Source organism: Lissotriton helveticus, chromosome 7 (genome assembly GCF_964261635.1).
Source record: "Lissotriton helveticus chromosome 7, aLisHel1.1, whole genome shotgun sequence".
In the NCBI taxonomy this organism is placed as follows: Eukaryota; Metazoa; Chordata; class Amphibia; order Caudata; family Salamandridae; genus Lissotriton; species Lissotriton helveticus.
In genome coordinates this window covers 933,787,010-933,805,298 of record NC_136068.1, presented here as the reverse complement: position 1 = coordinate 933,805,298, position 18,289 = coordinate 933,787,010, and the positions used below count along the sequence as shown (strand labels likewise).

At 47.8% G+C, this 18,289-nt stretch overlaps 1 protein-coding gene across 1 annotated transcript in view; it reads left to right on the top strand.

Annotated features, from left to right (window-relative positions):
- The window catches only part of DIAPH1 (diaphanous related formin 1), a 1,046,618-nt gene that overhangs the window by 394,209 nt on the left and 634,120 nt on the right, over positions 1-18,289 (top strand). The window contains exon 7 of the mRNA XM_078653498.1: positions 784-847. Within this exon, the coding sequence (XP_078509624.1) occupies positions 784-847 (64 nt within the window). The remainder of the gene's footprint in view (positions 1-783; positions 848-18,289) is intronic.

Genomic DNA, 18,289 nt, shown 5'->3' with positions numbered 1-18,289 from the left:
GGCAAGAGAGCTTGTCCATGGCACTTAATAGTTTCTGTTCCCTGGTGCAGCCTCTTGAAGTCACTAGTCCCCCTCATACATGCTCTGGGAGTGATACAAACTCAGAAAGAGTGACAATACCAATTTTGGACCCCAGCGAAGAGATTTGTTGTAGAAGAACTCCACTTGATGATCCACCCCAACTTCTGGTGTTTGTTAGGTTCCCAAAGGATTCTCAGCTCACAGCAGTCTGAGGACTGTGAGACTAGGTCATTGACAATAGGTAAAACCCAGTGCAGGCTGTAATCAGCTGGCACCACCATTTTAGGTACACTTGGGATGCTCCCCTAACCAGCCGTCTCTAGTGCTGTACTGCCATGCTAAACATTAGAAGAATCATCAAGTACCCTCCTATGGATTCCTCAAAGAACAAACCAACTGCTGGTAATGGTGGCTATAGGCAGGTACATTTTGGATTGTTTGTTTTTTAATCTTTTTTTTTAGAAAGAACAGACAATTGGATTATAACGGAATCCATTAGTAGCCAGTTGGGGGATTGGTTACTAGTTTTAACAACCAAACAGAGGAATTTTATAATATCTTCGGGTTTGGGTTTGTGTATGGGGACTGCTGTTGCAAGGTCTCTGTATAACTTACTTCTGTTAGCTTAAGTTCTTTGAGGTTGTGACAAAATGGAACTACAGAATGTTTTCGTATTACGGATTACTTAAATGTTATGGTGGTGACCGTGAAAATGTGTCCCTTAGTTTAACAATGTTTGTTTGCTCTATACTGTCTTTACAGGTACAATGATGTCAAAAACCAGCATGAAATAATCAGGTGTTTAAAGGCGTTCATGAATAACAATGTAAGTCTGAATGTGCTTGAGCTTTCCAACTGGATCTTAACAGCATTGTAATGGCGTAATAAGCAAATAGTTGTGGGTTTGAGGGTTAGTTTAAAATAAAATAATAAACAGAATTCTACAGTTGCATTTGTGTGAGTCTACCACAGGGCTGCTGTGTGTCTCTTAATTGTATATTTCTGTTTTATAAATTATATCAATTATATATTTCGGCAGAATACTGAGGGTTTGCATCTCATTAATTGCGCACACTTAGTGAAGTCACGTGGAACCACTTTGAGAGTGTCAGCAGGACCCTGGCAAAATAAATGCCATGTCTGACTTTTGCGTCTAACCTTTAATAAAAAAAGACACCTTGAATGTATGAATTTAATAACACTAATTGAGCTGCCAATTTAAAATGTCCCAGACCTGTGAAGATCCAACCAGAACAGCTTATGAAAACAAGCATTTGCAATGCAATAGGTCTCGCATTTGCGAGAGTTTAAGCTATTGGCATTGTAAATGACAATGCCTTTTATTTATGTTTTAAAAACCAACACGTAAATAAAAAGCATTGCCATTTACAATGCCAATATCTCAAACTCTCACAACTGCAAGACCTATTGCATTACAAATTCTTGTTACTCGCAGGCATCATCAGCTAGTTGCATCTCAACTGGGTAGAAAGTGACAGGACGAACCACCAATTGGCAACTCAGCATTTCATTTGAGAAAGTTACACAAAGTGTGTTGCAGTACTTATGCCTGCTGGTTAGACAGGCAATACGGCAACATCGGTCACAGCATAAAATATAGTAAAACATCTCATCAGGATTACCTCAAGCGAGAAATGTACACAGTTTAGGTACGTTTATACCGCTTGACAATCTCGATCGACTGATCAGATGTAGCACATACCAGAGTGTCAGTGAGGGTCGCATGTAATAAACAGGACTGTATCTGCCTTCATTAAGAGAAATCAACCCTGCATTGCCAAATAACGTCAGGGGGAAACAAGTCTTTCCAACAAGACAGACAGCCACCACCACTCAAATCTTTTACTTACATCAGTTCCAAAGTACGGGTAAGCCATTCCTTCAGCGCCTTGAATTTCTCAATGTTCATTCTCATGTGCTCCGGGGGCCCCTCAACTTCTTCCTCCTCCTAGGGGACGGGTCGAAGACCCCTGCAGCTCCCCCGTCGCTCCCCTGGTGTCAGGCAATGGTCCTTCGGCTTTACAATGTCCCCCGGACTTTTGCCCTCCACCACCAGGGCCAAGGCGCGGCGGCCGGGTAAGTGCCAGGCTCCCGGAGGAGGGGGCGGTGGGGTTCAGGGTGGCGCTAGGTGGGGGATCCGCACGGTGCGGTTTCTTGTGCGCACACAGGGTACCCGAAGACTACGGTCAGGGGCAGAGCTGCTCCACAACAGAGAACGGCAGATTTCTCGCAAGACAGTCCGGTAGTAGCGCAGTCCAGTTGCTGGCTCCCTCTGCCCACCAGCTCACACGCCACAGTGCTCAGTATACAGCGCTGTTAACAACACAGGGAAAAGGTCTGCGAGGCGCATGCTCAACACGTCGGTTGACACAAAGATAGACATAGAGGAAAGACTAACACGACAGTTGCCACAGAGTACGGTCCAAGAGGTTCAAACTGGATGCCATCTTGAATGATTGTATTTTACTGCTTTCCAAAATGTCACTATTGAATAGAAAAATGAGATGTTTTACCAAGCACTATGTTAATATTCAATTGCAAACACAGTATAATGACACGTGATTCACTCCTACTATTAATATTGACAACTTGAAAATGTCATTAATACTTCTTACGATAGCTAAACATTTAACCATGCATTTAGTTAAGTTGCAATTTTTTTTACTTTTCAAATATATTCTAAGTATATGGCTACCCATCTTAAAAACACATTTAGGATTACCCCAGTCAGAAAAGGGTGACATGGAAAACGAGCAAGACGGAGAGGCGGAGCGAGGCGAGCGCGCCACAGCGAGATCTGTTTTGCATTATCGGACACGATAATGCAAACCAGATGTTGGCAGTGCAGGTAACTGCCACCAATAGGCCGTGGGCGAGGCAAATGCGGGACATGCGCCCGCCTTTGCCCAATTGAGTGCTGTCTTTCTTAGAAAGACGCACGCAAAGCCCAATTGCCTGCGAGGAAAAGAAAACCACACGCACAAGCTTGTGGTCAGATTCGAAAAGCCCTTACATGGAGTCTTCACCAGAGCAGCTCATGCGCACTGCTACAGGCTCGACCTAAAAAGGGAACAGAAGTAAACAAAGGAGAAAGCGAAAAGAAGCAAACAAAATAAATAGAAGTGAAAGTAGAGTAATGAAGATATAGAAAAAAATGAGAACAAGGAAATAGCAAGCGAGAAACAAAGATTGAGAGAAGTAACGAGAAAAGGAGAGCAAGTAGAGTACATGTAGAAAAGGGAAGATAGGAAGAAAAAAGAAAGAAAAATACTCAAAAAAGAAGAAAGAAAGAAGAAGACGATAAGAAATAAAGAAGCAAAGACCAGGAAAGAAAAACCGTCAAAAACAGAAAAACTAGAAATCAGGGTAAGGAGAGGAAGAATGAAGGGATGAAAGAGACACAGAAAAAAAGAAAGTACAAAAAACAGGAAAGAGAGTAAGTAGTGGAAGAAATGAGAAAATGATACAAGTGAAAGGAAGACAGCAAGACATTTAAAAAAGGAAGATTAAAGAAAAGAGAAGTTGAGAAAGAAAGTGGGACAGAGAAGAAAGAAAATAGAAGAAAGGAGAGAAACTGAGGAGAAAAAGAAAAACTAAGAAAATAAAGTGAAGGGAAGTAGAAGCAAAAAGAAAGAGCTAAGGAAACAAAAAGAAATATTGAAAAAGGAAACCAATAGAAAGAGAAATAAAATTATACTATAGTAGCAAAGAAATTATTTGCCAGAAGAGAGTGGGCTACATGTTCGTACATTTTCAGATTCCTGTGCCCCACAGAAAACATTGCACCTGTTGGAAACCCCTGTTGTAGGTTAACATTTCTGAACCAAGCAATGAGTTATTCTCCTAACAAAGTAGAGTATAAGGCACCTGCAACGAAAGGGAAAAACTCGAAATCATTTTGAAATTGACAGAGTTACAATGGAATACTTTTGGATAGCTGAAGCCTACCCCTAGTACGACCCATGTTAGAAAGGCATTTGATTAATGTACATAAATCATAAGCTAACTTTTACCCTATGAATATATTGAATATGACTTCTTTATGTGGATATACTGCAATCTGTTATCACACAAATTTAGATTGGAACACATGAGTTAACGTGATTAGTAATCATGATAGAGCACACAATGTCTGCTGCTCCGTCACTATGGGAATTGTAGACAGATATTCACTATAAAAGGACAAAGGACCCCTTAAACAATGTTGGCTACCGGGGTGACCTAGCTATATTTGAGCTACCAACAAGCTATGGCCAGATTTCCAGGAGTACCAAGAGAGGTTTGAAGATATGTTCACTACCAAGAGAGCCCTGGACACATTACTACCAGGAGAGCTCTGGACCTATGTGTACTACTGAAGGAACCCTGCACCTAAACATTCCCCGTCCAGGCTGCTTTACACAGGTGTCTTTCGATCTACAGTGCCAGTGTTGTTGCAGGGGTGCATGGGCCCTAATACAAGCACGGAAAATGGTCTCCTTGGTCCCCTTTTGGGTAGTAAAAGTCACCCATAATTGAGGACTAGTAGACCCCTCATTTGGCCCCTGCAGCACTAGTGATAGCTTAGCTACGTCCTTGCACTAAACCATAGGCCTGTTAACTACCATATGAGCTCAGGGCAGATGTATGCTGCAAAGGGCCCCCAATTGGATGATTACAACCAAGTATGACGTAGGCATGTTTTCATCATGGGGTTTTCGTTATTTAGGGCACTTAGGCGTAGGCAGATGTTTACAAAGTGAGAAGAAGTAGAATTTTATCATCATTTTAGGGAAGCCTAGTCAAAGCTGCAGGGCCAAGGGAACTCTAGTAGAAGGGCCTTCACTACAAAGCAACCTGGACTGGTAGATGAACACAGCCGAATAAAAAAGTAAAAAGTACTACTCAAATATTCAGACAGTACTCTGAGTTCTCCACAACATAAGAACCTGAAAGACATACTTTCGGTCAGGGAGAGGAACAAGTTACAAATGCACAATAAATGCACCGGATGGAACAGATCTCAAGGTAGTAGAAAATGTGTGCATTGTACAGATCACGCACCTCTGTAATGGCATTGACCATTGTAATTGTGGACCGCTATGGGCGTCGACTCGGGCAGCCTATGAGCTCCCATGCAAATTCAGACATATCAAAGGAACGCGCAGCATGCACAGGAAAGTGCAGAGGTTTACTCTCACACTGTGCCACAAGTATGTCTCCCCAATAAAACCAGCGGTTTTACGACTATTTACAGAATAAAATACTGCTGAGGAAGAGAAATAAACAGCCGTGTTTGGAGAGTCGGGCCACACCTGCTTTGTGGGATGGGGGAGACGGAGGCAGGTCAGGGGTGTCTCATCTGGCGGGCAGGAGGGGGCGTGGCCTCGGTCCTGCTGCTTGCTGGAACCATGCTGAGGAGGCTGGGGCTGTGCTGCCTGCTGCTGTGTCTGCGGGTGAACGGCGCAGAGGAGGCGTTTTCCGAGGTAAAGGTGGAAAGCTCTTGGGGTGATGGGAAGATATTACAAGGTAAGATCGGCACTTTCTGTGTGCTTGTGTCTGTGTGTGTGTGTGTGTGTGTGTGTGCGCGCGGGGGGGGGGGCGGCGGCGTGTGTGTGCTCGTGTGTCTGTGTGTGTGCTCGTGTGTCTGTGTGTGCGGGAGGGCGGCGTGTGTGTGCTCGTGTGTCTGTGTGTGCGTGCGGGGTGGTCGCGGCGGCGTGTGTGTGCTCGTGTCTGTGTGCGCCCGGGTGGGCGGCGGCGTTTGTGCTCGTGTGTCTGTGTGTGTCTGCGTGGGGGGGGGCGGCATTTGTGTGCTCGTGTGTCTGTGTGTGCGCGCGCGCGTGGGGGGCGACGGCGTGTGCATGCTCGTGTTTCTTTGTGTGTGTGCGTGCCCGCGTGTGTGTCTGTCTGCGTGCGCGCTCCATTGTGATGGGGATCAGCCTGCCGGAATCGGAGCGCGTGCTCATGCGCGCGACCTGATCCGATTCCGGCAGGCTGCGCGTGACAGTCTCTTGTCTCCCCTTTAACTCTTTGAACGCAAAACTGATTGCAATAGGGCTCCACAGCGACAATTGCTTCGCGATTGCGTCGCAGTGCGAGCCCTAAAAACGAAAACTACTCTTTCTAAACTATCATTTGGCTGCTTAGCAGACAGTCGTGTAATCAAAGCTGCTTCCATAGTCAATGAGGTCTAGCCCTTTAACTGTGCAGAGGTTCCGTCTCGGGGCTGATTGTTAATCTGGGGCCTCAAGACACAAACTTTAAATCAGGAATGCACAAAGGACTGAATGGAAACACATCAGAAGCCCCATCATTTCACTATTTCTGAACTGGTTGAATCACCTGAATGAATGCCAGGCTGCCTGACCTTGTGTTTTTTAATTTTATTTTATAATAATGTAGGTTCGGGTGTGGCCTTAACACAACACGTTAATGCTCCTCAAATGATCTAAATAATTGCACTAGCAGACACTTCTTAATAATTTTTTATGCCTTTTTCCTAATTAATGACAAATTGATTTTCTGGATATTGTGGCTGTGGCTGTACTCTTACACTCTCAGGTATCATGCCTGAGGACTGGTCAGTGCTTTTGGATGGTGGAAATGACCATCTTGTGCCCGATATTCCAACAGATTTTTGCCTTTAGTTGAACCGGTTTTTGTTGGCCCTAGAACTCTGAACACATTACTCCTGCTAAGCAGTGATAAAGTGATGGTGCTCGCCATTATAAAACTGGTAAAATTGACATAGACGTGATTGGCACATTAAACCTGTTCATATGTCCCTTGTGTATGGTATTACTGGTACCCAGGGCCTGTAAATTAAATGCTACCAGAGGGCCGCAGCACTCCTTTTGCAACCCACTGAAATAGCACTGTAAAATATGTCTACACGCCTTCCCTTGCAGCCTGTGTATGTTGTTTTATACTGCCTCTTCGACCTGGCAAAAAAAACTTTCTCTGTTATTCTTTCAACAAGCTTAATTGGATAATCAGTGTTGTGTTGGTGGCCTTGATAACCGCACCAGGCACTCTTTTGAGTAGCTGTGAGCTATATCAATCTTGTATATCATCATCATCATCATAAACATTTCTTTTATCATGCTTATAAATCATCCCTATGGTAGGACCTATATGAGGTTAGTGTAGGGTGCATGGTATTTCGTAGGACATATGTACTTAAGTTTTAAATACCTTGGCATCAAAAAAGTCGTTTTTTTAATGATAAAACTATAACGCGCAAATGCTAATGCATGGAAATCAGGTTTCTGTAATTGTTTACAATTTGTGCATCACTTCAGAATTACAAACAAAAGTGCTTAAAGTTTGATTTCTTAATTGCTGGATGCATACAGTTCATTTACAGGTATTTACATTTTGTGTTGTGTATTGCAAAAATACAACATCCTACATTGTCTCAAATGATAGATTCCTTACCTTAGAATATCCCTGGGCATCAGACTGGATCCGGAAAGTTTTCGTTAGCAGTACCCCTGCGCGTCGGTAGGCATCATCGTACGGCTCGGCGTACATCGTTGGCGTCGTAGTCGCCGAGATGACGTCGCTGGGGCTACTTAGACGTCAGTTCTTTCTTGTTCCGCACCAGCAAGCGCAGATCTGGATAGAGCGGTACCCCCAGCCACTTTTTGACTGAGTTTTTTGGGACTTTTGTCTCTGTTTTTTGAGTACTTATACTCCAGGTGCATATAGATGTCCGATTTTAAGTCTTGCGCGGCCTGTCCCCGCACGGTGTCGGTGATAGACCCGCACCGTGAGTGTCTCTACTGCCTGGGGCGCGACCACGATTCCGAGTTGTGCCCCCACTGCTGGGCCATGGCTCTGGAAACTTTGCAGGAGCGGTCCCGAAAGTGGCTAGAGGCCCGGGAGTCTGCTCCGTGCTGTTCCTGGTTCCGGGGAGGTCGAAGACCGGCCGCGGAGCCATCACCACCATTCGAAGTCTTCGCACTATGAGTCAGGTAAGGCGAAGCACAAGAAGTCAAAGAAAAGAAGTCACTCTTCGCCTTCCCCTAGCCGGTTGCGCGATGCGGCTGAGGGCGCAGGGGGCGCTGCCCCTGTGGCTCCGGCGAAGCCTCAGCAGTTGCCAATGGCCTATCCGCCTTTTCCGGGCCCATCGACGACTCTGGCCCAGCTGCAGGAGTTCCTGTCAGCCATGGCAGGTGTCTTCGGACCGTCCGGCCCCGCCTGTGTGCCATCACGCTCCGCTTGCCTGACTGGGGGTCCTCGTTCTTCGATATAGTCGGTTCCGGCCCTGATGCTACCGCAGTGTCCGGTGGAGGCTCGGACTATACTCTCCCAAGCTATTGCTGAGGGGAGAGACGCAGCCAAGTTCACCATCCGTTGTAGTCTTGACATTGCTGACTCGCTGGGCAGGGTGATTTCCCACGACAGTGGCGTTACGTCGCCACGCTTGGTTGAGGACCACTGGCTTTTCTGTGGATGTCCAGAATACATTGGTGGACATGCCCTTTGATGGCACTCGCCTGTTCAGCGATAAGGCAGATTGCACGTTGGAACGTGTTAAGGACTCCCGGGCTACGCTCAAGTCCTTAGGCCTTTTGGCCACATGCTCTCCTTCCGCTTTGGCTTTTCGCTCCTTTCGTGGCACAGGAAGGGGCACCCAAGCACGTTTGTTTCAAAGCCACAAGCCTGTGCAGCAACGGTCTCTGCGAAGCTGCGGATTTGGGACCCGCAGCGGCAGGTCACATGGCCAGCGTGCAGTTCAGTCCACTACCCCCCTGCTGCCACTGCCTCCTAACCTTCCAAGTCCGGTGTTTCAGGCCCACCAGACAGCAGTGGGTGGCAGGATTTGCCATCACCTCCACCACTGGACACCATCACATCAGACAGATGGGTTCTGCAGATTGCCCAAAGGGGCTACTCCCTCCCCTTCGAGACTACACCCCCATCCACGCCGCCTCCATATCACTGCATGCCGGGGATCACTTGGCGCTTCTCCAGCAGGAAGTTGCGGCCCTCTTGGCTAAGGGGGCCATCGAGCGCGGTCCGATGCTAGAAGTAGGTCGTGGTTGCTACTCCCACTACGTCTTGGTTCCAAAGAAGGAAAAAGGCCTGCGTCCTATCTTAGACCTTTAGAACGTCAATCGCTTCCTCCAGAAGGAGAAGTTCAAGATGCTCACGCTTGCTCAGCTCTTGTCTGCCCTCGACCCGCAAGACTGGATGGTTGCGTTGGACCTGCAGGACGCTTATTTTCATATACCTGTCCTGCCGGTCCACCTGCGTTACCTGCGATTCATGGTAGGGCAGTAGTATTTTGAGTTCACCGTTCTCCCTTTTGGCCTTACAAGCGCCCCTCGGGTGTTCACGAAAGTGATGGCGGTGGTCGCAGCTCATCTGCGCAGATCAGGGGTTACAGCCTTCCCCTATCTCGACGACTGGTTGTTGAAGGCGGGCATGCCCCAAACAGTCGTCTCCCACCTCCAGACTACGGCCGACCTCCTGCATTTTCTTGGGTTCTCCATCAACGTGCCGAAGTCGCACCTTATACCCTCTCAAAAGCTCCTCTTCATCGGGGTGGTTCTGGACACTGCGCAATTTCGGGTTTATCCTCCCAAACAGCGAGTCTGGGACATTCGGGCTATGATTCTGATCTTTCAGCCCTTGTCCTGGGTTTCGGTCAGGACGACCTTGAGGCTGCTGGGCCTCATGGCATCCTGCTCACCAACCATGCCAGATGGTGTATGTGGGTTCTGCAGTGGGACCTGAAATTCCAGTGGGCGCAGCATCGGGGGAACCTGTCCGACTACGTCCAGATCTCAGAGGGCACTGCGCAACAATTGCAGTGGTGGCTCACAAATCCTACCCCAACCCTTAAAAACTACCCCTATCACTCCAAACTCCGGTCGCAACCCCACTTACCAGACCGCATACTCTCCGATCCTACCTCTTCCTGTCCCTGCCCATCCCAGCATCTAGACCGCTCACTGTCGTAACCACGCATATGCGTGGTTAAGGCAAGCATGGTTCTGCTTGCTGGGAAATGGCATGTGTGTGTCAGCCTGCGTTATAAAGTCCGTATCCCAAGAGATCCGTCTCCTGCTGCATACTGCTCTGCGTTAATATCTGCTACACATTGGCCAAAAAGATGGGTCTGGAAAGACTGCTTGCTCATCCTGCCATGGTCAAACCTGCTACAACTACATTGATGTGATGAGTCCCTGTCCTAGGCATTTGCCGGGCAACTACACAGGCGTCCCTCCACACACTCACAAAGCATTTTTGTCTCTTGTCTCCGGCGGAGTCCCGGCTCCACATCAACCTTTTGGAGCTACGGGCGATCCGACTTGCACTGAAAGCATTCCTCCCCTCTGTCCGGGGGAGTGTAGTGCAGGTGTTCACCGACAACACCACCACCATGTGGTACGCCAACAAACAGGGCGGGGTGGGGTCGTGGACCCTATGCCAGGAGGCTCTGCGTCTCTGGCAATGGCTGGAACATCAGGGCGTGACCCAGGTGGTTCAACACCTGGCAGGTTCACTGACCGCCAGGGCGAACAAACTCAGCCGTCGGTGCTTGATGGATCACGAATGGCGTCTGAACTCGAACGTAGCGCAAGGTCTCTTTCAGCAGTGGGGAGAGCCTTGGTTAGATCTATTCGCCACAGAAAAGAACGCGCAATGTCATCAGTTCTGCGCGTTGGAATATCCAAGGCGGCACTCGCTCGGCGACGCTTTTCGTCGCGAGTGGAGTGTGGTCTGTTGTACACCTTTCCGCCTATACCACATCTACCCAGAGTGCTGAAGAAGATGAGGTGCGACTGGGCCCAAGTCATTCTTGTGGCTCCGGACTGGGCTTGAAGAGTTTGGTATTCCGAGCTACTCAGTATGAGCATGGATTCCCACGGCCCGACAGCCTCTTCGGGAGGATCTTCTGTCGCAGCAGCAGGGGGCGGTCCTCCACCTGAACCTGTCCAGTCTCAACCTACATGCGTGGAGATTGAGCGGCGACAGTTGATTCAGTTTGACTTGCCTCCTGAAGTCAGTGATGTCATTATGGAAGCCAGGCGTCCCTCCACTAAATCGGTATACGCCTGCAGGTGGAACAATTTTATGGCATGGTGCACAGCAAAGGCTGTGGATCCCTTTCTGTCCCTCTTTCAGAGGTCCTTTTGTTTCTTCTTTCTGTAGCCCGGCAGGGCTCTGCTCTGGGCACTATTAAGGGCTACCTTTCTGCAATCTCTGCCTTTCTCAGGCTCCCTGATCAGCCCTCTCTTTTCAAGTCCCCTGTTGTTAATAGATTTCTCAAGAGCATTACTCACCTTTTCTCTCCTATTCCATTTGCGATGCCGCAGTGGGACTTGAATCTGGTTCTTACTTTTCTGATGAGCCGCTTCACAACTGTCCTCTTCGTTTATTGACTTTGAAGACTTCTTTTCTGGTTGCCATCACCTCCGCTAGGCCCGTGAGTGAGCTACAGGCTCTTTCCTGTAAGCCTCCTTTTCTGTCTGTTCATCCTGACAAGGTTGTGCTTCGCACTCGTCCTTCCTTCTTGCCAAATGTTGTCACTGCCTTCCACATTGGGCAAACCATTACCTTGCCCACTTTCTTTCTGCCTCCGCACCCTTCCAGAGAGGAAGTGAGGCTCCACCGTCTGGACCCAAAATGTGCGTTTTCATTCTATTTGAATCTCACAAAACAGTTCCGGGTGGATGACCAGCTCTTTGTTGCCTACGTGGGCCCCAAGCAAGGCTGGCTGTACTCAAGAGGACTATCTCTCGCTGGGTCGTCTTGTGTATCAAAGCCTGTTTATTCTCTAGCTAAAAAGAAACCTCCGGTGGGGTTGCACACCCATTCTACCAGGGTGACCACAGCTACTACTGCATTGGGACGTGGTGTCCACCTGCAAGACATCTGTCAGGCAGCCACGTGGGCCTCGCTGCACACTTTTACTAAGAATTATTGCCTGGACAGTCCAGTCTGGAGAGATGGCTTCTTTGGATGTTCTGTTCTCCGTGACTTTCTGGTGTGATCTTTGTTCGCAGACCCACCACCCGGGTTGGTATTCCTGGGGTATCTATTCTAAGGTCACTAACGTCTTTCAGATGTACAAGTTAGTTACTTGTGTAACGATATATCTGTAAGAGACATTAGTTAGTGATCGACTCCTTACCGCCCCACCCACCCTCCCCGTTCTGCGAACTGATTTCTAGGGTTAAGGGCATCCCTTTTAGGGCCCTAGTTTCAATGCACCAGTGGTCATTATCTTGCATGGTTCTGCGTTCCTGGCGTGGAAAGTCATGTACAGAACTGACGTCAGCGCGCGTGGGCGCGTCTAAGTAGCTCCAGCGACATCATCTCGGCGACTACAACGCCAACAACGTACGCGGAGCCGTACGACACCGCCTACCGACGCACAGGGATACTGCTGACGGAAACTTTACAGATTCAGTCTGACGCCTGGGGATATTCTAAGGTAAGTAATCTATCACTAACTAATGTCTCTTACAGATATAGTGTTAAACAAGTAAGTAACTTGTGCTTTAGTATACAAACTCTTCTCTGTTAGGAGTCAGAGAAATAAAAGTAAACCCCAATCCCCATGTTAAAAGAATAAAGCAGGCTGACATTTGACTTACGTCTTTGATTCATGGACAAATTTGGTAAGTTAAACATAATTTAGAAGCATCTTCTATTTATTGCTCTGTCTTTTGCGAACCACCTATAATCAGCCTGTGACCCATAGTTTGGGAAAAACTGTTATAGACATTTCCCTCTGGATGACCTATCCACTCACCATGAAATAGTGAAGAGGGAAATAGACACTCTTTTGGGGGAAGGAAAGGTTGTTTCATATGGAGTTAGAGAGAGAAGACATGTTTTGTCTTAGAGGTTTTGAGTCCTGTTAGTAGAAAGAACAATTCCTCCACTGCTTCCAAGTATCTTTAACCAGGGAAGACTCCAAATGCTATAACACCCAGGGTTGAAAAGAAGTACACAGCTTGTTTTAGGACCCCAAGCACATTCAGTTGCATGGAGAGCCTGCCTGTCTGACAGCCCTGTTCCTTGCTGTGGGTGCTGTCACCAGCCTCTATGAGCATATAACCAGATAAAGACAGCAAGAGTTTGGATATAGTCGGAAGAGAGATTGCGTGAGCTGCAGCTACCCAGTCAGGCATTTCAAATTCACATGCCCTTTTAAATGGGTACACACACCAACATTCGAGGTATATAAAATACCTTATGGCCCACTTGCCCGAGGAGTTCCAAAAAAGAGCTAAAGATGTGTTATAGGGGAAGAACATTGCTATTTCTGGCATTTAATTGGCGCTTGGCTTGGCAGATATAGCAAGCTGACAACTCGCCATTGACCCAGTACTGCCATCGGACCATTCAGTCGAGTGGTCTCAGCACATCTCTGCGCGGCATATTGCCCCTTTTTTGAGGAGGGCGGAGAGCTCTTTGCATACCAGCTCGGTATCTCGTTGCGAGAAGGAGATGGGCCGGGTTAGCTGACGTGGACAGCCTTGAAACTGCAACCGGAAGCCCTAGACCGTATGCAGCACCCAAGCTTAGCTTGTGACGGAAATCCAAGCTGGGAAAAACAGTGCCAAGCGTGCTTCACCCCACCCCCCTCCCCTCCTGCAAGCTCGCTGAGGGTATTACTCCCCTCTTCCACACCCTGTTGCTGGCCTCTTTGGCCTCTACGGCCACGGAACCTCTGCCCTCTGGTGGAATAGGAATTGTTGAAGCAGGAATTGTCTTGATATTGTCCTCGCCCGGAGCCTTGCCCATTGTCAGAGTTGGAGAAGTGGCCCGTCGTGCGGCCCCTACCACGACCGGCACCGTGGAAACCCTGGGAGTAAATAACTTCCTGAAAGTCTCCACAAACTTTCCTAACTCTTTTACGAACGGGTCGCCAAATAAGCCCCCCGGGGCCACAGCGCCTGCCTCCGAGGAAGCCAGGTCACCTAACTTGGGGTCCACCTTAATTAGGAGCGACCGCCTTCTCTGATGGTACACCCCTTTCATTCCTCGCCTTAACAATCCGTCCCTTCCTTCACAGCACTTTCCAATTCAGACAACCAGTCCTGATGATGATTCGAAATGCTCCGGATCGAAACGCCGTCGACCCAACAGCCTGATTAATAGGCACACTTCTCCTTAGTGGCTCCAAATTTATTAAATTAATTGTGCCCTCTGTGATATCACTGTCACTCGCGCCTTTTTAGCCACTCACTGTATATAATTTGCACCTTAAAACACAGTGCGCCGACTACGCTGTTCTCTGTTCTCCTTTCACTTGCGTCGCCACCTGCACTATTTATTCACGTTTGTTGCACCAAGTTTCATGTGGTTGTCATTACATTCTATGCAGTGCTGTTCTTAACTGTGTACTTCCAACCATGAAATGAATGCTATAACAGAAAGATGAATAATTATCTTTTGATTAAAAAAAAAAATGAGTAATCTCCTTCTTGTCCACCGAAGCAATGCTATGTGCATGCTATTTATAACTGTCTAATGACTTTTACCTTTCAGGACACTGTGTGATAATTGTATTCTCTGATGGAGAGCACACAATTTGTGTTTCCAATAAAAACTATCTCACGCTGCACCCATCTCGAGACAACCTCCGGGGAGATGAGGGCACCGGACACCTTGGCCTCTTCGGGCATGTCAAGAATTTTGGTGACAGGTCCCGCTGCATCTAGCAGTTTGTCCTGGCCCGTACTACAGGAGCAATCAATGCCCTTTTTAGGGTCCCGTACGAATTTTGCTAGGAAGGTTGCCATCTTGGGATCTATTTCGGTTGTTAGGGCAACCTTTCCCTCCAAACTGGGGCGGGGACACTCCGCCCGAAGGCGGTTGCGAGCGTCCTAGTCCATTGGTTTGCACAGACGGCTCGCCACTTACTGGACCACTTTATCCCCGGGAACCCACTCTGTAGACCTGGGGTGGACAATGTCATCCGGGTCCAACATATCAGAGGCCCCCCGCTTCATCGGCCATGTCCCCGGCGCAGTCACCATTATTAAAGGGGTCAGGGGAAGCGGTGTGCGGAGGCATTTGGGTGCAGTCCACAGGGGCACCGGGTCAGCCTGTGTGGGCACCTGCGCCAAGAAAGCCTGTTTCAGATGGGCAAAAGCATCTACACCCACCCCTTGAGGACATGGTTTCTTAGCAGGGTGAGACCCAGAAGGTTAAGGTGCAGGAGGGGACTTAGGGGTAACTGTCACGGAAGCAGTCCACTTGGCGCACTCTTTCGCTATCTGCGCTGACAGGCGTTGCTCCAAAGGCTCCATGGCTTGATTGACAGCCCTGTAGATGGAGTCCTGCCTGGTAAAAGTCATCATCCCAGGGGGATCCTCCTCCTGGTACTGGTCTTGCACCGACTGCATAGTCTTAGGTAAGTGTATAGGTGTAGTACAGGTAAGTAAATGAGGAGCACAGGCAGCTTGGCGCTGAAAGCACTATTTTAAAGGCACTACAGGTGCTCTGTTTACACGCTGGGAGGGAGCCCAGACAAATAGGGATTGCCAAGGGCGCACGATTAATGGGCAGAGCCCTAGGAACACAGCAGCCCTCTGATCACAGCGCAGCCATCCGGGACAGTGTCCCACAGACACCACAAGTCACGGTGCATTTGCGACCCTGCAGGGGGTTCAAGGATGTCTTACAGACCCTCAAAAGGGGTTCAGTGAAAATCAGTGGAAAATACAGAGCCCACAGGGCGTAAAACAGGGTTGCAGGGGGCAAGGCGGAGCTCTCACCGGGCAGCACTTGTCAGGACTCTAATGCTAGTGCCTGACCCGTGCTGCCCATAGAGAGTGCACTACGCCGACCTGGCGGTGGGAGGACCACACCGCACCGCGCAGGCAATCAGTCATGTAAGGTACATTTAAAAATGTCCTGTGACTAAAGGGAATCTGTGCAAACAGAAAAATATACAACGCGCTAGCAAACCCCACAAATTAGCCAGCTAACAACCTTTATAACAGGAAAATAAAGAAAAATAGATTTATCTGCTGCTGAGCAGCGAAGGCAGAGGAAACCGCGTGAAGGGACTATGCTGGCTGGAGTGCAGACAGCAAGGAAGGACTCCTTTTGGAACTTTGTTTCCCTATTCTTGGGAAATGTAGTTGGTTATTGTATTGTTGGAAATATGCTGCTGTTAAAATAAAGCGAAGGAAGAAGGCATAATCTGAGCCTCTGGTCCTGACATATGATTGAAACCCAAAGGTTGCAGCTGACAACTTTCCAGGAAGTCCTATCTTTACTGGAGTGTTATCACTCAGTGGGATAAGAGGGTACACACACAAAAATCTATTGTTCTGTCATGTTAGTAGTTCTTTTATTTTTAGGAAGTTGCACCAAGCAGTGGAATTACTGGTCGCAAAACAAACCACAAAAAGAAACTGAGGTTCTTTATGAAAGTTCACAGATATGGGAAGTAGTATTCCTCTGTGTGCTTCTCTCTTCCCTCATAATACGGCGGAATTTTCTTCTCTTCTCCTTCACTCAACGAGCAGCCGCAGAGGGGTGGAAGTATGTTTTACACTCAAAACAAACAAAAAGAAAAGAGAAACAGAATGTAAGAAGAATTGCTCAGGGACTCCTGCATTGTCCCCCACCGAAACACCCTGGTGGTTGTGTTGCATGCTTCATTACTTGAAGTGCCTTGGTACAATTCTACAGCCCCCAACACCTCCGTATGGCGAAATAACGGAGGAGAGGTACTTTCCTATAGCCACGGCCCTCCTGGGTCGTGGCAGGAGTCCAGACGTCCTCTCTCTCCTCGGGACGGTTGGACTGCCAGAGGTTGCCTCTAGGTTGTTCTCCTTCATCTGCTTCAGGTGGGGTTCTTGTCTGTAGTTGCGTCTTGTCCACGCTGACCTCTGCTGCAACTTTTGTTCTCCTGGTTCCTCTTCTCAGGCTCCTCGCGCTCATCCTCCACATTGTTTTCTCTTCCCGGCGTGTCCTTCCATCATAGCTCCAGGTCTCTCTCTTCCCGTGTCCCATGTGTCCGCGGTGTTTCTAGTGACGCTACGGTCACATGGTCGATGTCTCGCTCCGCTGGGGAGACAACTGCCATTTCGTCGGCCAGATAATCCACCGCGGCTATCTAGGGTGTCCCGCTTGCGGGATTAAATGGAGAAAAAGGACTACCTGCTGATTATAAATTTCAATAACACCTGCTTCCACATTGCGATATCACCATCACACAGAAGATATCTCAGGTTTGTAAACAGGAGGGTATAATATGAGCTCAATGTGTTATCTTTCGGCATAAAGTTGATGCCGAGAGCCTTTGCCAAAAGGCTAGTAGAGGTAGCAACCCCTGAAGACAGGCTATTCATGTGTACCCACATCTGGAAAGGCAAGCACATTAGAGCAATGGCAAGCAAATATTCGTAAGATAGTGACCATACTACACCAGCTGCGGATCACTGTGAATTCGAAAAAGCACCCTCCCCGCATCCCCTCCCAAAGTTCTAGAAATGTAAAAGACCTTCAATCTGGCAGATCCGAAGACACAGTCAAATCATTATGCCCCAAAGAAGGCCAGGCATTGCATGAAAAGACTTTCCTTTACTAGACATTTCGGTCTCCTATGGTGAGGTTGGGGATGAAACGGTTGTGTATGATGACCTTTTGCAGTCATCTGATTCCAAACACTTGGTAACAAATGAGTCCTATTCAAGCTTGGTTAAGCCGTCAGCTGTCTCAAAGCAATTGGAACATAAAAGCATCCAATGGTTATAAAAGACAAGGTGGAGCTAAACATGTATGTAGTAAGAGAGGCTGTTTAATGTACTACAGAAAGCCATCATTAATGACTAACATGGCTTTTTGGTGGGGTTTTGACCTGGATAAAAAGAGGGCTCCAGATAAGTGGACTCTAGTCTTCCCAGGAGACGAACAATCATATCCTGTTTCTTCAAGCTGAAAATGATTGATCTGTCATTGAAAGCCTTGTAGATCCAAATCCAGATCAAGGGAGTTCAAATCCTGACAGACAACACAGCTGGAATATTCTATCTGGCAAAGTGTGGTTCGCCTCTTACAAACTGTCATCAGAATAAAGTTTTTTTTCTTTTTACTTCTGAAAGGATGTTATTTTCTCTAACATTCCATATTCTTTTAACTACAAAAATAAGTATACTCTCTGTTTTTCTTCAAGCAACCAAACGTTTGCCTTTTTCCACCTGCTATTTTCAATGAACATTTCCATTTGGAAAAAAGCCGACAAGTAAAATAAGCAAGGAATTTAAATAAAATTACACAACTG